At 35.9% G+C, this 20,999-nt stretch overlaps 1 protein-coding gene across 12 annotated transcripts in view; it reads left to right on the top strand.

Annotated features, from left to right (window-relative positions):
• CNKSR2 (connector enhancer of kinase suppressor of Ras 2) overlaps nt 1-20,999 on the top strand; it is a 290,055-nt gene that overhangs the window by 246,461 nt on the left and 22,595 nt on the right. For all 12 annotated transcript variants that reach the window (XM_073013842.1, XM_037986403.2, XM_073013844.1 and 9 more), the window contains one exon: nt 265-811. In XM_073013842.1, the coding sequence (XP_072869943.1) occupies nt 265-811 (547 nt within the window). The remainder of the gene's footprint in view (nt 1-264; nt 812-20,999) is intronic.

The raw sequence follows: 20,999 nt of genomic DNA, 5'->3' as shown, positions 1-20,999 counted from the left end.
TTTCATTGTTGTAAAATTATGCATTAATATGTCAGATTTTTCATGAGAGCTTGGTATAGCCGCATTTCAATACATCCATGTCTCTGTCTCTTAAAATGTAAGCTGGGGCCTAACTTTGAGATGTCTACAAACTTGCCTAGTCATTAACTTGACTACGTAAGAGTTCATCTATTTAAATATTACCTGGTGGAAACCGAATGTGTTCCTTGGAATAGAAGTGGTCTGTTATTTTGGTAGAGACTAATCAGGGGCTCCTTTCTACAGATGAGTTGCGCCAGTCCTTATGTGGAAGCAAAACATAGCCGACTTTCCTCCACGGAGACTTCTCAGTCTCAGTCTTCTCATGAGGAGTTTCGCCAGGAAGTAACTGGGAGCAGTGCAGTGTCTCCCATTCGCAAGACAGCCAGTCAGCGCCGCTCCTGGCAGGATTTAATTGAGACGCCACTGACAAGTTCAGGCTTACACTATCTTCAGACTCTGCCCCTGGAGGATTCTGTCTTCTCTGACTCTGCAGCCATCTCCCCAGAGCACAGACGGCAGTCTACCCTGCCAACTCAGAAATGCCACCTGCAGGATCACTATGGGCCGTACCCCTTAGCTGAGAGTGAGAGGATGCAAGTGCTAAATGGAAATGGGGGCAAGCCTCGAAGTTTTACTCTGCCTCGAGATAGCGGGTTCAACCATTGCTGTCTGAATGCTCCAGTTAGTGCCTGTGACCCACAGGATGACGTGCAACCCCCAGAGGTGGAGGAAGAGGAGGAGGAGGAGGAGGAGGAAGGGGAGGCAGCAGGGGAAAACATAGGAGAAAAAAGTAAGTATGTTTCTGGAGATTCTTAGCCTGTATACACAAAGTCCTAATCTTTTCAAACTTCTTATTTGAAGAAAATAGAATCTTGCTTCCCTTTTTTCTTAAAATAATAGTATTGCTATATAGTAAGTTAGGTCTCCCTTGGTGACCTACTTTCAGAACTTCAGTAACTTGGGAAAACAAGATGAGTAATGAAGCTTATATCCCAAGATACCTACAGCTGGAGCAAATAATTTTTTTCTCCAACTAAGCCATTTGCCTTTTAAGGTTAATGGTGGTTTTTTTTTCTTCCTTCTGTTATCCATTTTATTCTCACTAGCATGCACCATCTCACTGGCCCACAGTGGTTGCCCCCTGAGTTGGGTTAAGAAACTATAAATGTTTCAAGCAGGTTGTTAGCAGAGCCTTGGTTGAACAAATGAATATACACACACACCCACTCACATCTATACATATACATATTTATCTTTCCTTTTTATTGTCAGAAGATTTAAAGGAAAAATCCAAAAGATAGTTTTTCCAAGGAGAGATTTGACGTAACATTTCTTTCAACTCCAAATAGCTGAACTTGTTTCTAGACACCAATTTTCCAAAAGCATCCATCTACTTTCTTGGTATGTATGTTGATTATAAAGCTCAATTTATGTGAATCAACTCTTAAAAGACAAGTCAATGAAGTAACCCTCTGTCTTGTTGACATTAAGAATATCTTTACTGGTTATTAAGTTCTTTATTCAACATGCCATACCAAGCCTCTGTTTATTACTAACGTGACACATCAGTCCAGAAACCCAGGCTGGTTTAAGGGAAAGGCTACAACTCAGTTATTTTAGTAAGAAAGAAAATCTAGGTTTGGCTATAAGTCCTGAACATAAAATGCCCAAAACAAAATATATAGAAGAAATAGTATAAAACTGTTCACATCTCTTTATTCAAAATGTAGTCTCCGTCAATTAATGCAGATAACTTGAGCAAATGGTGATGAAATCACAGTTACTTGTTTGGTACCCCTAGGGCAATAGACTTCTCTTTTTAAAAGATGAAAGCAGAATGTAGCCCTCAGACCATTTTACAAATATATGGGACTTTGATTACAGGATATATTATTGTAAGTTCTTCATCACAACTGGAAAAGTATCTCAAAGTGCACAGATTACCAACAGGTCAAGAGTCCCATGTCAGTGTTAAGCTTGGCTCATTTAAAATGATAGTCTCTTTGGAAATGATTGACAAGAAAATACAGTGGACCTCCCTTTATGGTATGGATCTTCATTGCACTATTTAATATTATCTACCAACAAAATATAAGAATTGCTTGTAATAAAATTCATATGCTGGGGCAGTTTCCATGTGAAGTATATTTTAGCTGCAATCTCCATGAGAAACACTATAAAAGGTATGTTGTTAGTACAGGAAAAGTAATTACCATTCATTACTTGTCAAGCCCTTTCAACATTCACATCTATCAGAGTTTATGGAAGACTCTTATGGAAGAAATATTTAGGAGCCATGTTAGTCCTCTGCAGGAGTTCTGGCAAGCATAATAGTAATGTTTAATATTTTAAAGATTACTAAAATTAATAAATTGTCTTCTAAAATTTAAAGATGAGTTAGAAACTTCATTTCAACTCATTCAGGTACTACACAACTGCTGTGACTAAGTATGTGAGGTTTATTTATTCTCTTACAAACATATTGGAGAAAACACTTTATCTCAGCCATTTTAAGATAAACTGTGTTGAAATTAGGCACAGCCCTCTGAAATAGAGAATTCTGTTCAGAAAACATTTCATCATTCCTACAGGTTAAGTCACTAATGTTGTCTTGTTTTGAATAAGTTAGGCACTTAAGAGTTCATCCTGGTCATTGAATAAGGGAAGACTAGAAAGAAGCAAGCATGTCCTAAGACATGAAGGGAAAATATGGCACCATGCTTGCTCATTCTTCAGGTTTCCAGTAGTACACAGAGCACCTTTAGTTAGATAGCGTTCAATTTTTTCTTCTAGAGTCTCTTTTTTGTTGTTCAGTAGATTGCATTTTTTAGCCAAATAGATGCACTCCTAAGTTGGTTGGGTTTTTTCTTTACATTTCAGATGAGTTAAGTGGGTAGTTATTCAGTGCTTTCCATCTTTTTCAGTGGGTTCTCTGTAGAATAATTGTTATAAGACAGAACAGACCTAGTAAGTGTGTCAGTAAATTTGGTATTGTACTTTTTGTCTTTACAGTACAATATTGTGGGACGTTTCTTGCTATTTCAGTCAGATCTGCTTCACTGAAAGTGGCCTTGCACTCTCTTTCAGGCCCCATTTCTTTCTGGGTATTTTTTCCATAAATCTTGCCACTTGATTTCTCCATGTACTTCAGACTGTTTGTAACAGAGTAGTGCATTCATGCTTTCCTGGAAGATGCTTATTATTCAATGAAATGTATGTTTGTTCTAATGATGGTTTTCTGCATTGCTATTTCTAATATTTAGGAGTAGGCAATTTGATGAACACCGTATTCAGGAAACATCAGCTTTAAAAACCAGTGTTTTCAAAAGAATCTTTAAGGTCTAGTTATGGGATGTCATGTTCATGGCTTCCCTGGATTGACCATTAGGAGTAAGTTCTCAGGCTGCTTGTTCAAATCAAGCTGTTTGGTGTTATGTCAGCAGAGCAAAAATTATACACGGGAACGAAGCTGTGGCCATTACATTAGCCTTAGCCTCCCGTACATGTCCTCCAACACAGAGCGCTCACTGTGCTGCAACCCAGTTCAGCAGGCAACCTGTGCTTGTAAAAATCAAAGTCCAATGGCAGTGTGTTACTAACTGTGCTGTTCCAGGCCAGCATTCAGTTTGACCTCTTAAAGTGAATTTGTAGTAATCAAGTACAGAACTTGATGACTACAAAATTATAAGTTTAATGTGTAGTTCCAAACATTTTTCTCAGTTTGCCAAGAAATTAAAAATAGGAAGTATCAGACAAGTGGCCAAGAGAAATAATGGAAGAAAACATGAAAATATAGTCTGTCATATGCTTTAAGGGTGAAGAATTATGTCCTCTTTCTTATCATTCATATTTTATCTTACCTTGTATCACAATATATGTTATATAGTGCTTATGAGCTTACAGAGCAATCTAAGAAGCAAGATATACCTAAATCCATGCCTTAACTGTTTTTCATTTTCCTTATGGATATGGAATTTGGCCCTGCTTATAAGTATATTTAGCCTTCCTTAGAACAGACTTCAATCTGTGTTCTCATGGCTGAACTACCTTTTGCCTTATTTTGAACTTCAATTATTTAACTGAGTCATACTGTGATTTTCTTAGGCTGAACTCATTTTAGTCTGAAATGGATGATACTAAAAGTACACAGATGAGACCTGTCTTGTTTTCCTTTGACTGAAAAGTCAGCTTGCATATTAATTATCTTGACCCACTTCATTGACATTTGAGAAAAGACAAGTAATTTCCTGTTATCCCAATTAGCAGTTTCAAACCTTACTAGGTATGGACCTTATAAGACATCAGCTAAATTAAATTATAAATTATGTCATTCTATGCAACTTTAAAGGAATATAAATTATGAAAGTATGGGACAAAATATGAAGATATATTTCATTCAGAAATAATCTGCCATAACATTAAAATGCTATTTTGGTTAATACAGCTTGAAGTCAGCTTAGAAAATCTCGCTTTCCTTTGCTGTATGTACTAGCCAATTCAGATGAGGTTTTGAAAAACGTTATCCCTTAATCCTGCTGATTTTCCCCTAAGCAATTATAAGGGAACTCTCCTGGACACACATTCTTGGTGCCTTCATTTACTCAGTGAAGTCATAATGTCCTTTATCATTGTCTTCAAGATTACCTACCAGTATTCTCACTTAATTTACACATATATGTAGCTTGGTCTTAGAAATCTAAAGCAAAACCTAGGTCTTTTAAGGGGGAATAAAATCTATTACCTTGGAGCCACTGTACACATTAGATTATCAGGCTGAAATATTATTGACACTTTCAAAATGAGATCTGCTGAGAAATATATTTTAAGGTTATTTTTAAAAATCTAGACTGAGTTTGGTGGCTCATGCCTGTAATCCCAGCTTTGTCACTGTCCTACTTACAACTGGTATGATTGATCAAGTTATTTAACATCTCGAGACCTCAGTGTCTTCATTTTCAAATCATATGGTAATAATACCCAGCTTTTGAGGTTGCGTGAGTATTCAATGAAGTGATGTCAGAAAGCACCTTAGATCCATATATGACACATTATAATTCTGTCCAGTAAATGTTATATAGATTTTATATAATTATATAGATTTTATATTTGTTTTATTTATAGATTTATATAATTATATATATTTTATGTAGATTTGTATTAAGGCAAAGTGGGCAATTACAATACTTAAATAGTGAATTAGGCCTGGCAAACCTCATTAAATAATGTTTACTACATGTCCTATCTTTGTTCAGTTCTAGCCATCGAGTCGAACCATATGACATGTTACTTTTGTAGGTCAAAATGATGAAACATTAGCAATTTTGTATGTTTCAACCTAACATATTAGCTGTGTTCTGGGAGCTAAAATAGAAATGTTTCTCATTTCACATTCTTATCACTCACTACTCCTTTCCTTTTTGACTTTGGACATTTGGGAACTCAAAAGAAACCTTGTATTCCAAATAGCAACACTTTTATCAGATATATTTACTGAAATATTTATTTATAGATCTTGTCATTTGGGTCTCATTTCAAATATTTTCCCCTCAGAGACCCTTTCCTGACAACCCAATCTGACCCAGATACCCGCCACCACCATTCATCCTCTTGTATGGTTACCCTGTTTTATATTTTTTCCAGCTTTATCACTATGAGTATAATATTAAATATTGTTCACAGATTTATTTTCCATCCCTACCCACCAGAATGTAAGCTTCTGAAGAGCGGGGATTTTATTCCTGTCTTATACACCTAGCACCTAAAACAGTATATGGCCCAAAGTAGCCCAGGCACTATTGAAAGCATGAATGAGTGAATGAATGAGTAATAGCTAACCCCTTTTGTTACTAACTTGCTTTCAATTTTATTATTTACAGAACTAAATTTATTGTATCCAGTATATGACATAAAAGAAATCAAAACATTGCAGAATTCCTCATTTTTGGTATTTTGTGAAGGGAAAGCCAGGACTGCATGTATTCAGCATACCCTCTTTATGCTGGAGACCACAAAGCTGGGATGCTGATAACTAGAATTACTGCTCTTCACGTTATGGCTCTTTTATGGTCACATTCTCTACTATTGAAACCATTTCCTCCTGTTTCACTGCCATTTCAAAGATGAAGGCCACAAGAATATGACATCTGAAATAACTAGTTCATTGTCATAAATCAGTTAGAAACCAGATCTTCCAACTTTCTTAGGCAGTTGTTCTTCCCACCAAAATCCACTGCTTGTAGAAGGAAGGAAAACTCAAATCACTACCAGTGCTTGGCTAACATTCCTAGTCATCCATCACCTAGCTTCACCTTAATTAGTTTGTAAAAAGTATTGAAACTGTAACTTGTACTTTGGCAAATAACCAATAGCCCTGCATCAGCGAGGAAAATAATCTCAAAAAGTGTTAATAAGTAATGACATCAGATGTAAATGGCAAAAGAAGGAATTGTAGATGCTGTCAAGTCACAACAGCAGAATATTTGGCCAGAAGAGAATTAAAGCTCACACAAAACAATGTCAACCCCTCACTAGCATAGGTAAGACGTTATGATTTATGTTGTTTTTTCTTACCAAGAGAGATTATTAGATTCAGCCACACTGTTATCTGCTACTATTTTCACACATCAAAAAAAAAAAAAGAAATCACTTCTCTTCAGCTCAATAATAGCATATTGTTCATTTCTCCATAGAGTACCTTCTAGCTTATTGTATGAGAACCTACAGCCTCTTTTTCCCTTGCTCACCCTTGCTACAGTAGGCCGAAGGTCACAAATGTCTCATTTTTGTCCCTCAGCATACACAATTTACCTCCTGTGGTTGGTTACCAACTACCAGAAGATGATAGATTAAGATTTAATAGGATTGCACCATAAAACATACATTGGAGATTTTTTAACTACCCTATTTTTGTTGTGTAATTCCAAAGTAATAACTTGCTTATTGCAAAATAAATAGTACAGTGATGAAAGTGCAAAGCCACTTTCTCTTTTCTTTACTCTCCAAAGTTACTGTCAAAAGTTAAGGTTTTAAAAATCAATTCTTGCATGAATTTATTTTCCTTATATATCTCTATCTTGTAACTCAATGTGAGTTAGGGATATGAAGGATGGTTTAGTTGATTATCCATTAGAGTTCCTGTAAAACTTTTTAGATATGGCATTAGTTTATAATGTAAGCAACCATCCTGTGAAATAACTTACATAGCACCTTAGAACCCAGCCCAGTCCCAAAATTTTTACTCTCGAAAATGTAGCAGTTGACCTTTTCAAAAACAATAGAAATGTGAGAAGAAAAAAATGGCATTGGCTGTACATGCACACTCATACACTGCCCCCCAACACACCCCCTCATACACACCCCGACTCATATATCAGAAGTTCTCTTGCCTACTTGCCTAATGCCTTAATGCCTTATGAATTTTGCTCCGCTTTCTTTATGAAGATCTTCCAGTACTTTCAGTTTATACCAAAGCTCTGTGATGAAAAGAGCCAAGCCAGAGCCAGTTAGAAAAAATTAGCAAGTCTAGCCTCCAAAAGCCAGAAAGCAGAACTTGGATATGGGCTTCATAGCCACTGAGTCTGGTGACCAGTTTACCTACAGATTTTAGCTTCAAGTTATAAAACACTGAACCTTCTACTAAACAATCTCTCCTATTTCCATTGTTCTCACTAGTTCCATACTACTAGCCACTCAGATTTTCTTATGCCGTGCCATAGGTACATCTTGGCCTAATATTTGGTCTTAATAACACAATCTATTACACTCTAAACTTTTTCTTTTAATGGGAAAATGTTCCCACTACTATGTCATTCAATAAGGAAAAAGTGCCCATTATTATATTTTTAAGTGGAAAATTTGATCTTAAAAAATTAATAGTTAAACCTCATACTTGAGAACTTATAGCAGGTTCTTGTCTCAGGAATGACAATTTCGTATATTTTTGTTTTTACTACAAACACAAAATATGCCAATAAAATCAACGTTCTGGATTATTTTGCAGACATTTTAGAATACTTGAAAATAAGAGTTAGAGTTGTGTAACTCACTGATTGACTTCAGAGCTTTTAGAACTACAAACTCTTTAATGTTGTTACTCATGGATTTTCTAACATTTCAATATCTAGATTTAGCCAGCTAAAATGCAAACTAAATCTCTGTATTGTACATATGGTTTGCTGTATCAACATATAATCCAATTAGTTCCAAACATGCATTCATGCATTCAACATGCATTTGTTTATTTTTCTACACACAAGTTACCATGTTAAGAGCCTGTCTAGCTCTTACATAAGTCTACTTACAACAGAAATGTGTAAATTATTTTTAAGAAATAAAAGATTTTTTTCTTTCTGATAACATGAAACACAGCAAGTAATTCCAAATATGCAACATCTTTGTTACCTTGTATCAGTAATTTTCCCTAGTAACCAGTTTATAATTTTATAAAACTTATTCATTGAGAGATGGTGCAAGATATTTTATTTTTATGTTGTTACTTATCACTTCTGCAAAATTTATAAGACTAGTTAAAATCAGATGAGATCACTTAAAGAGCTATTTCTGATTCAGCTTATTCCTTAAACATCATGGTTGAGGAATATGCATTCTGGTTACCCAGTTGTACTGATTAACACCAATCAGATGTCTAAAAATCAATGAACTGAACTTCATATTATACTGACCATAGATTAATTTTTTTTATAATTGAGAAAGCACTTCTTAATGTTATGCTATAATCATTGTAGAATTTGATTATCAGAAAAACCTATTAATATAGGGAATATTAGCAGAGCGTTAAATACAGAACATTATATTGTATTTTGAATGTCTATTTTAGGGAAATTTGAACCTTAAAATTTTAAATAGTTTTTCATTTCCTTCCACATTTGAAATCCCTAATCTTCCATGATTTTGAATCTGTTACTTTTACTGTGCTATTTCTCTTTTGATAAATCATCCGTAGAATGTAGTTACTTAATGCCTAAGATCTATTCACTTAAGACCTCCAAATTTTATTGGTCATTTTCATTATATTTTTTTAATTTTTGTTGTTGTGGCCCTTCCACTGCTCCGTGACTGAATTTAGAGTTTATTCTGTAACTTATGAAATGGACATTGTAAAGCATATACCTTGAGATTCTTGGTGAGAGAAAATAGCCCATAACTTTGATGTCACTAGACTTAAACTGTACACATTTTTTTTCCTATCATCTCTACTGTTTTCTCCTGTTCCTTAACAATGCCAACACACAGGGGTTCATGTGCCTTTTCTTAAAAAAAAAAAAAAAAAAAAAAAGAAAGAAAAGAAAACACATGGGGAGGAGGGACAGCTGGAATCAGTATATAATACATAAGCAAACTCTGACAATAAGCCCCACCCCTCACTTTGAATTCTGTTATCTTTTTAAAATCCTGTGTAGTTGCTGGGATGCCTTCTCTTTATTTAGCATCTTGGGTTCTTAGATTCATGATGCACTTTTTTTAACTTGATTAGAAGGATTTTGCCTCAGCACTAGAGGTAGGCAAGATGTTTATCATTACAAAAATAATTCTGTAGAAATACTGAATAGTTTTGCTGAATAAGTAACTGAAAACGTGCCTTAACTTTGAATGCTTCTTTAAATTTGTAAGCATCTTTTTTTAATGTGTTACTGTCAGTGATATCTCTGGCAAATAGTACAGTACCTATTTTAAAATGTTTTATGTTAAGGAAACGGGTTCATTTAATAGATGAATTGTTTTTAATTGGACTTGGCATGGAACATGAGTCATGCTGTATGTAAATATGCATATAGCCCTCTCACCATAGAACTTAGAGTTTTGAGGCACTTATCTTCACTTTTTACCCAAAACAGAAGCTTTTGCATATTTTAAAAATTGTTATTGAGCCTCTGCTTGAATATTTTAGAGACTCAGAACCCCCGCCTCCAAAAGCAGGCATTTCATGTTGAAGAGCCTTACTTACATTACAGAGTTCTTCCTTGTATTGATACAAAAACAAACTTCTGCTAAACTTTCTACTCATTGTGGATCTTAAAATTGCAAATTCAAAAAATCCAGAGCAAGCATTTGAAAGCCTGTCATGTGGAAAGATGATAGGATAGTCTTTGAAGTTCCAGAGAACATAATAGATAAAGGGCACAAGGAGGCTGATTTTAGATTGATATGAAAAAAATCCAATTTTTGCAGGTTTATAACTGATCTTATAAGTTTAGTGGGCTCCTCATTACTCAGAGTGTTTAGGAAGAGGCTGAATAATCAGCTACCAGCCAGGAATTCCCAAGTTAGCTGGAAAGTTCAACCTGATGGTTTCTTCCAACTCTAAAGTTTTATAGTTCTCTTCAGCATAATGGTCTTGCCCTTTGCTCTCACCATATGCCTTGCACATTGTATATATCTCTGAAACTCTAAAATAGAATTGTGTTATCAAACATAATTTGTGTTGTCTCTTCTTGAGGTATCTTTATGCTTGTGACACATGAGTTCTAGATAACGCATCATCCTGGCTACCCTCATCTGGACTCCTTGTTTCTTTATAGAATCCCCATGCTAAGTGTATTGGAACTATTACAGTGATCTAGACACTATACTTTTGTTAACATGATTACATTAGCTTTAACGTGCTCACTGTTGGCTCATATAATGCTTTAATGTTATCAAGTGGTAAGCATTCCACTTACTTGATTTTTTAATCTAAGTGCAGCTATTTATATTTATTTCTGTTAAATTTTTAACTTCTCATGTTTCACCCAAAGTATTTGACTCTGTTACAAAGTTTGGAATCTCAGTTTTATCATATATGATATTACTCATTTGTCTTATCATTTAATAATCCTACAAAATTCTAAGCACCCTTTCTATGTTTTTAACTGATTCATCAAGGAAAGCACATTTGTTTTTCTTTTTTATTTTTTATTTATTTATTTTTTTTATTATTATACTTTAAGTTCTAGGGTACATGTGCATAACGTGCAGGTTTGTTACATATATATACTTGTGCCATCTTGCTGTGCTGGACCCATCAACTCGTCATTTACATCAGGTATAACTCCCAATGCAATCCCTCCCCCCTCCCCCCTCCCCATGATAGGCCCCGGGCGATCTGGCTGCGACATCTGTCACCCCATTGATCGCCAGGGTTGATTCGGCTGATCTGGCTGGCTAGGCGAGTGTCCCCTTCCTCCCTCACCGCTCCATGTGCGTCCCTCCCGAAGCTGCGCGCTCGGTGGAAGAGGACGACCATCCCCACTAGAGGAGGACCGGTCTTCGGTCAAGGGTATACGAGTAGCTGCGCTCCCCTGCTAGAACCTCCAAACAAGCTCTCAAGGAAAGCACATTTTTTAAGAAAACATTTTAAAGAAGAAAGGGCCAAGGACAGAGATTTACAGCATTAAATTTTAAACTTTATGCTTTAATTTTTTCAGTCATTCAAAGTCCTTGTATGGATCCACCTAATACTAACATCATTCAGCCCATATTACAGTGTCTTTATTCATAAGGGTATCAGGCAAAATTTCATCTTATGTAAGACATACTGCCCAGGGTTTTCCTCTTCCCTTCCAACTTAGAGATACTGTCCCCAAAAGAAGTCATTTTAAAATGCTTCATTTTTTTATTAAATTCATGTTGGTTTGTCAAACAAAATTAAAAAATAAAATTGCACCCACTCATCATCTATTTTTAAAATTTTATATTTATATCAGGTTTATCAATATGTTCATCGGAGAACTCATGCTTTTTTTGTTTGTTTGGATAAGAGGACTCTTAAGATTTAAGCATTAAGTCTCATGGAATGCTGACAGTAGCCCTAAGATAATTTCCAAAAAGTTTATTCACTTGCTAAGATTATAACCTTCTAGTTTAAAGGAACCACAGAGTGGTTCTTAGTAGTCCCTTGTCTCCAGAAGCATATGTTTTAATGCCCTAGTTTGAAGACTTTTTTTCTTGTAGGAAAAGCCTAAAATGTCATTGAAGCCATTATGGTTCTGCTTTTTGTCATTAATGTTTTCTTAATTTTTCTTTACAAAAGCTTTGTATCTTCAGTTTTTTTTCATAAGCTTCAGCTGAACATTTGCCTTTGTGGTGCTTTTCTTACAAACAATTGGTATTATTTTCTACTTCTTCATTTCTTATAGCCTCTTATTCCATATTTTATAGAAATCCTCCTTAAACTAAAGCTTGTTCTAAAGAAGCTCCTTGTAACTACCTTGACTTCATCTGCATCCCCTTTCCCTCCCTCATTGGGACAGTTTACGCTTGTATTACTAGAATTTAATTTTTTTAAACTGCTGATCATTAAAACTTTCCATTTGTCTTTGTAAAGTTTTAAAATCATATCTTTAATAATCTAGGGTCCATATCCAGCTATATGTTCTTTCTCTTCACCACTAGAAGAAAAAAACAAAAACTAAAAAGCAAAATTACAGAATGTGTTTCTTTTAGTTCTCTTTGTGCCGTAAAAGTTCTTCCCTGTTGTTCAGCATTAGATCCCAAATAGGTTCCACATATTTCTTTGTATTTCTGAAACATGAAATCATCAGGGTTTAAATGCATGCAGTAATTACTTACATGTATTGATCTCATTTTCAATGCATTAAATCCTATAATTAGTATATTGGTGGCTTCAGCAGAAAATATTGAAGTTCAGGTTATATTATTTTATATTTTTTCATCTTCAGAAGATTTTATAGAAATCGATTCAACTTTTAGTCTACAAATAATAGGAAACATGACACTATAAAATTATGTGACTTAATTAGGACAATTTACAATATTTTTAAGCCTTTGTTCTTGCATGCCTGAATCAATACCAGAATATGTTTGTATAGAATATTGGAACCCTACAGACCTGGTTGGACTTTTACAGATCTAGTAAGAGTAAGAAAATGAGAGTACCAAAGATTTCTAATAGTTTGTTTTTGTTAGATCCAAGTCCTAACCCTGATCAGCCATATTCTTCAGTCAACTATTCAGTGGCTCCTAAGAATTATCATTTCTATACTATGCCCCAGTTTACATTCTTTATAAATAATAGCTTCAAATTACAGAAACAAGTTGCATTCAGACTTCTTCATTTTAAGCCCTTTTACCTAAAGTAATAATGACTTGGTAGTATAAAACTGTACTACCAATTTCTGCTCTAAAGAGCTTATAGAAATTGGGGTGATATTTGAGTATTTATTAGATTATCTTGCTGTAATCTATCTAGTGCAAGATACTTGCTGCCTGTCTGTAAAAGAAAAGGATGTTTGCTAAAGGTAATCTCTTTCAGTATATTTTTAGAAAGTACATAGTAATATTTCAGAATGTATGGTTTAATAAAGGGTAGTGTTGCACCACATTGTCAGTGCTTCTTGATATTTTCACACATAGCCACTGATATACCTCTCCCAACTGAATAATTAACATAGCCAATTGTAAAAATGAACAAACTTGATTTAGCCCTTCAAAATTTATTTGCCTATAATTCACCGAGCTTATATGTATTAAACAAAACATATAAGAGGTACTTCATTGTCATGGAACCCAAACTAAATAAGTATTAAATGAAACTCATTCATGGATTTTAGCTTACAAAATACTGCATATTGTCAGAAGAAGAAAGGCATAGGTGTCCAAAAATTGGTTTCTAATTAATTATAATATGGAGAATTTTAAAAAGAATGGAATAACTTTTTTACAATTCCAGCCAAAATTTAGTATGTCCTCCATTATATGCAGCAGTGGATTTAAAAATTACTTTCATGTTTTTAGAGTTTGAGACAGCCAAATTACACAAATGATTCACTGTTTAAACATCAATAATATTTCCACTGGTGGCATAAAATCAGGCTTCAATTTCTTAAGTGTGTATGGAAATCCTATGCATTACTGATATTTAGAACTACCTTTTTCGTATATTAAGATGATTGATATTAATCAGGAGCCCTAAATCAGTTGATAAGCAATTTTCACAAAATGCAGAGATATTCTATTTTTTGTCTTAAATTTTAAAGAAAGAAAGAAGACAAAAGAAAAAGACATAATTTATTTTGTTTTACTTGACAATCAGCAAAAGTCTGCTAAGCAGGGCGTAGCTATCATCCCAAAGGTTAATAATAATAACAATCATAAACTGGACTGGTCATATACATGAACAATGCCTAAAATCTCAAGAACCATTTATTGTACTTGCAATTGAGTTTAATGTTTAAAATGATGAGAATTTTGCCTATAAAATCATAATTCCTATGGATAAAGAATGGGCACAAACTGCTATCTTTTTCTAATATAAAAAGAAATAGGCTGCCTCTAAGTTTGTTTTTTTGTTTTTCTTTTTTTGAGATGGAGTTTCACTCTATTGCCTAGGCTGGAGTGCAGTGGCACGATCATAGCTCACTGCAACCTCCACCTCCCGGGTTCAAGCGATTTCCGGCTAATTTTTGTATTTTTAGTAGAGATGGGGTTTCACCATGTTGGCCAAGCTGGTCTTGAACTCCTGACCTCAAGTGATCCTCCCACCTTGGCCTCCCAAAGTGTTAAGATTACAGACATGAGCCACTGCACCCACCTGCCCCTAAGTTTTCTATCATGACTTGTTCCAAAAGGTAGAATTATGATGTATTAATTTATCTACCTAACCAAACTTCTATTCATTGCACAATTTCTAAAATCAGAGATTATCTGAAATTGACAATATCTGATATAGTTCTATATTATCCCCCAATAGCTCATAATTCAGGTGGTTGTAACCCAGTTAAATGATAAAAGCCATGAGGCTTGATTGAGTGAGGGAGAATACTAATTCTTAGTTTTTCATTGTCTCCAATGAAATGACTGACTTTTTAGAAAAGCCATTTAATTTATCCACTAATATTATAAGGCATCAGATACTTTTAGAGAATGCTTTTTTAGAATTTAAACTCAGTTTTCAAAAAAAGATTATTAAATGCACATCGTATTCTAAAAGTAAATATGAATTAATTCAACTATTTGGGCAAAATTTGGTGACTTTTTCTGTTACATTTTCAATATTTTATAGAAATGCACATATAATACATGTAACATGGCATTTTAAAATGTTAAAACAGTAACTAATGGTTATGTCACAATCGTATTTATTTTGCCTGATCCATGTGGTACAGAAACCTAGCCATTTAAAATGTGTTTAAAGGACAAAGTTTTACACATAGCAATAAAGCTGTATCAAGCAATTTGTCTGCAGCCCCTTCCAACGTTTCCCCAAAGTAGTAGGGTGGTGAGGTTTTTTTTATAGTAGTTCCATCAATCTGCTCCTATCAACAGAGAAGGACCTTTAGAGAGTATATTTATAAGTTATATTTATAATTAAAATCTCATCCTGAGTCTAAGATTTTGTCTTACCTCATCTACTCCTAACATTAATGACATATGAATATCTTGACAGTGTAGGTCATTCAAAGAAAACACCCTTTAGCAGTGGTTACACTATCACTTCATATAAGGTCAAAATCATTCTTCCTTGACATAGCAAGCAGTGCTAGAAATAGCATTCTTTGACTTCAGTGACTTATCTTCCTAATATTTCCACCTCTGCTACGTAGTTCACCCCAAAAACTTTAAGTAGATCTTCTCACTTCGGTTGAAAATCTAGTGAGGTATAAAGCATTTTACATAGTTGTTTAATAGAAGTCTATTCAGTGTTCAGCTTGTACCCGCAAATACTGAGATTTTGAATTAAGATGTATTTTGGTGATTTAATTAATTTAAATAATATTTATGGAGGCAGCACAGTGTCCTGAGTACCCACTCTGCTAAGTGCTGGAAAAACAAAAATTTTTAAATTACAGAATCAATAAATTCATTATTTAAAGGGAGAGAAAAACGTAACAGTACAGTATATTAGATGTTTTGAGAAATGAACACATTAAGTTCTATGAAAGTACTTAAGAGGTCTTGATTATCTCTACCTTGTGAAATCAGACAAGACCTCACAGAGGATGTGACATTCAAGCTGGATGAATAAGGTTTCACCAGGAGAAAAAGAAAAGGAGGGTACATTCTAGGTGGTAAAAAAAAAAAAAATAATTAAAAAAAAATGGCATCAGCAAAGGTGGACAGGTAGAAAAACAAAGAATAATTTAGAGAAATATGGTAGTACAGATGAGACAAAGATTTATGTTAGAAATGAATTAAAAAGGTCCTAATATATCATGTGTAGAGGTTTGGATTGTATCCCAAAGAACATGATAGAGAGCTTCAGTAGTTCACTCTGGCCAATATAGATGTATTGATGTGAGAGAATACAGGTGATAGGGATACCAGTTAGAAAACTACTTCAACAATCCAGATCAGAGATATGATACCCTCCCTTGACAAATGTAAAGGCAAAACGTTACCTTCTCAGAGGAAGATCCAACAGATAGAAAGTAGGTCTTGAAGAGTATAATGGAAACTTGGAGCTCTCCTAATGAAGAATTGGATATTGGGCTAACCAGGCACTAATAAGAGGTCTGCCAAGTAGCCCTGAATGGCCTGAAGTCAGAAAACACAAATTTAGAATGGTGACAATCAGTGTGCATATACAGTTTTTTCTAGCAATGCCCAGTGGCCAGGCAGGAGTAAGAAAGCACATATTGGAACAAGTACATGTAATACATATCCAAGAGGGAATTGAGGGGTCTAGTCAGAGGGGTCCAAATTGGATAAGGAAATTAATTCAGGAGGGGGCTGGTTCTTAATAAGATCAAAGACTAGACATCATATCATGAAAGAGATGGAAAGAGAGGAAGCTATATTCAGGGAAAGCTCTAATATTTAGGAAGTGACGTGACTTACCATGATGACAAGTTCAAATGTGTGTTGATTTTGGATTAGACAGTAAGAATTCAACGCAGAGGGCACTTATTACAAAACAGCTCTTCAATATGACTCTTTTAAGTTTGCATCTTGAAGAAAAAACTTTGGAACACTTTGCACATGGATGTGTATTAGTCTGCTTTCACATGACCGATAAAGACATACCTGAGACTGGGAAGAAAAAGAGGTTTAATGGACTTACAGTGCCACATGGCTGGGGAGGTCTCACAGTCATGGCAGAAGGCAAGGAGGGGCAAGTCACGTTTTACACGAATGGTGGCAGACAAAGAGAGAGAGCCTGTGGAGGGAAACTCCCATTTTTAAAACAGTCAGATGTTGTGAGACTTATTCACTATTATGAGACCAGCACAAGAAAGACCCACCCCCATGATTCAGTTATCTCCCGCTGGGTCCCTCCCACAACCCATGGGAATTATGGGAGCTACAAGATGAGATTTGGGTGGGGACACAGAACATATTATTCCACCCCTGGCCCCACCCAAATCTCATGTCCTCACATTTCAAAACCAATCATGCCTTCCCAACAGTCCCCTGAAGTCTTAACTCATTGCAGCATTAACTCAAAAGTCCACAGTCCAAAGTCTCATCCGAGACAACGCAAGTCCCTTCCACCTATGAGCCTGTAAAATCAAAAGCAAGTTAGTTACTTCCTAGATACACTGGGGGGATACAGCCATTGGATAAATACAGCCATTCCAAATGGGAGAAATTGGCCAAAACAAAGGAGCTACAGGCCCCATGCAAGTCCAAAATCCAGCAGGGCAGTAAAATCTTAAAGCTCCAAAAGAATCTCCTTTGACTGCATGTTTCACATACAGGTCACACTGATACAAGAGGTGGGTTCCCATGATCTTGGGCAGCTCCACCACTGTGGCTTTGCAGGGGACAGCCTCTCTTGGCTGCTTTCACGGGCTGGCATTGAGTGTCTGCAGCTTTTCCAGGATAACTGTGCAAGCTGTCAGTGGATCTACCATTCTGGGGTCTGGAGGATGGTGGCCCTCTTCTCACAGCTCCTCTGGGTGGTGCCCCAGTAGGGACTCTGTGTGGGGGCTCTGACCCCACATTTCCCTTCTGCACTACCCCAGAGGAGGTTCTCCATGAGAGCCCCATCCCTGCAGCAAACTTCTGCCTGGACATCCAGGCATTTCCACACATCTGAAATCTAGGCAGAGGTTCCCACACCTCAATTCTTGACTTCTGTGCACCCACAGGCTCAACACCACAGGAAGCTGCCAAGGCTTGGGGCTTTCACCCTCTGAAGCCATGCCCCAAGCTGTATCTTGGTCCCTTTTAGTTATGGCTGGAGTGGCTGGGACACAGGGCACCAAGTCCACAGACTGCACAACAGCAGAGAGACCCTGGGCCCAGCCCATGAAACCATTTTTTCCTCCTAAACCTCTGGGCCTGTGATGGAAGGGGCTGCTGCAATGGTCTCTGACATACCCTGGAGATATTTTCCCCATTGTCTTGATGATTAGCATTCAGTTCCTTGTTACTTATGCAAATTTATGCCACCATCTTGAATTTCTCCTCAGAAAATGAGATTTTCTTTTCTATCACATTATCAGGCTGCAAATTTTCCAAACTTTTATGCTGTTTCCCTTTTAAAACTGAATGCCTTTAACAGCACCCAAGTCACTTCTTGAATGCTTTGCTGCTTAGAAATTTCTTCCACCAGATGCCCTAAATCATCTCTCAAGTTCAAAGTTCCACAATTCTCTAGGGCAGGGGCAAAACGCCCACCAGTCTCTTTGCTAAAACATAGCAAGAGTCGCCTTTGCTCCAGTTCCCCACAAGTTCTTCATCTCCATCTGAGACCACCTCAGCCTGGATTTCATTGTCCATATCATTATTAGCATTTTGGTCAAAGCCATTCAACAAGTCCCTAGGGAGTTCCAAACTTTCCCACATTTTCCTGTCTTCTGAGCCCTCCAAACTGTTTCAACCTCTGCCTATTACCCAGTTTCAAAATCACTTCCACATTTCCAGGTATCTTTTCAGCAGTACCCCACTCTATTGGTACCAATTTACTGTATTAGTTCATTTTCACACTGCTGATAAAGACATACCCAAGACTGGGCAATTTACAAAAGAAAGAGCTTTAATTGTGCTTACAGTTCCACATAGCTGGGGAAGCTTCACAATCATGGTGGAAGGCAAGGAGGAGCAAGTCACATCTTACTTGGATGGGGTCAGGTAAAGAGAGAGAGCTTGTACAGGGACACTCCCATTTTTAAAACTATCAGATCTCATGAGACTTATTCACTGTCACAAGAACAGCACAGGAAAGACCCATCCCCATGATTCAATTATTTCCCACTGGGTCCCTCCCACAACTCATGGGAATTATGGGTGCTACAAGATGAGATTCGGATGGGCCAAACCATGTCAATGCGTGAAGTAGGTTATCTAATGGCAAGAGGGAAACACCCATTGATAGGGAAAATAAATCTCATGTATATTAACAGAATTTATTTATTATGTTTCAGTTGTTTAGTGAAATATATTCAATGAACATATAATGAATTATGAAGAAGTGAAAACTGAAGCTATTTTAACTTGCTATTTCCATTCTAAAGCAAATCTCAACTCATGTCAGTCAGGTTTACATCATTAACTGATCAGTCTTTGAATAAAATAATTTTAAGTTTGATGTCAAGGGATTCTGAATAGAATGACTGAATTATATGTATTTGTCCTTTTACTTTCACTGCTGTCTCAGGAAGACTCTTTTTATGTTTTCTATAGATGATACCTCTCTGTTAAAGTCAAAGACATTTTAGTGATTTATCTTTTTTATAAAGATATGCCACATAGTCTGGATTTGAAATGCAATCTGCAAAGCAGGCATGCCCATAAATCTGAATCTTTTATTCTTTTCTCATATAGAAAAAGAAGATATTTTTACACATGGATAAAAATACTAAAGTAGAATTGCCTTTCTCAAGGTAAAGCCAAAACACCTATAGTGTGATGCATTTTGTTTAAATTTTATAGGTTTGTTGAACACATTAATCTATTACAAATAATAGCTAACATTTTTAATGAGTACTTACTATGTGTCAGGCACTATTCTAAGGTCTTTACATAATATAATTCATTTAATCCTTACAACAACTCTATACGGGAAATACTATTATCCTTATCTTCTAGATGAGGAAACTGAGTTTAAATAGCATAATCCAGGACTCCCAGCTATTTGATAGCAGACCTGAGATTCAGACAGACATTGTGACAGCAGAGTGAATGCTCTTAATTGCATATTGCCCCTCAGACTTATAATTCTAATACAGATTAAAATTTATTAAAATATTTTTCACTATATATAATACACACATTATATATATATAATACATACATTATATATATAAAATACACACACATACATATACATATATATATGACCTACATAAAAGGAATTAAAATTTTTAGGTTTTATTATGGCAGCACCATTAATATGGTTAATCAAGTAAAGCAAAAATGTTGTTCTGATCTTTCAATCACATTTACAACATTTTACCTTTTATTAGTAGAAATTGTAATTAGTGTACTTTCCAATTTTAACCAGTGTCCAAAATCATGTACTGTGATATGTATAAACAGTGAAACGAGTCCACCACTTGAGTCAAAATCCTTTCTTAGTATTTTAAGCTTTGACATGATTCCTTTTATAGCTAATTTTTAATATTGGGATTTTTTTAAAAAAAGAAAAACTGGCCGGGCACAGTGGCTCACACCCGGCACTTCGGGAGGCCAAGGCAGGAGGACTGCTTGAGCCCAGGAGTTGGAGACTAACCTGGGCAACATGGCAAAACCCTGTGTCTACAAAAAATACAAAAATTAGCCAGGCATGATGGCATGCACTTGTAGTGCCAGCTACTCAGGAGGCTGAGGTAGGAGGATCACTTGAGGGTGGGAGGTTGAGCCTCCTGTGAGCTGTGATCACACCACTGCACTCCAGCCTGGGCGACATAACAAGACCCTGTCTACAAATAAATAAATAAATAAATAAATAAATTCCCAAGAATTAAGTCTGGATACCAGTTTGAAAATTATTTCGTATGGTGACTAATCAGAAGTTATTTCCACTTTGGGAGGCCGAGATGGGCGGATCACGAGGTCAGGAGATCGAGACCATCACG

Source organism: Chlorocebus sabaeus, chromosome X, assembly GCF_047675955.1.
Source record: "Chlorocebus sabaeus isolate Y175 chromosome X, mChlSab1.0.hap1, whole genome shotgun sequence".
NCBI classification, from domain to species: domain Eukaryota; kingdom Metazoa; phylum Chordata; class Mammalia; order Primates; family Cercopithecidae; genus Chlorocebus; species Chlorocebus sabaeus.
The sequence above is the reverse complement of the archived record's forward strand: the minus strand, read 5'-3'. Positions and strand labels throughout refer to the sequence as shown.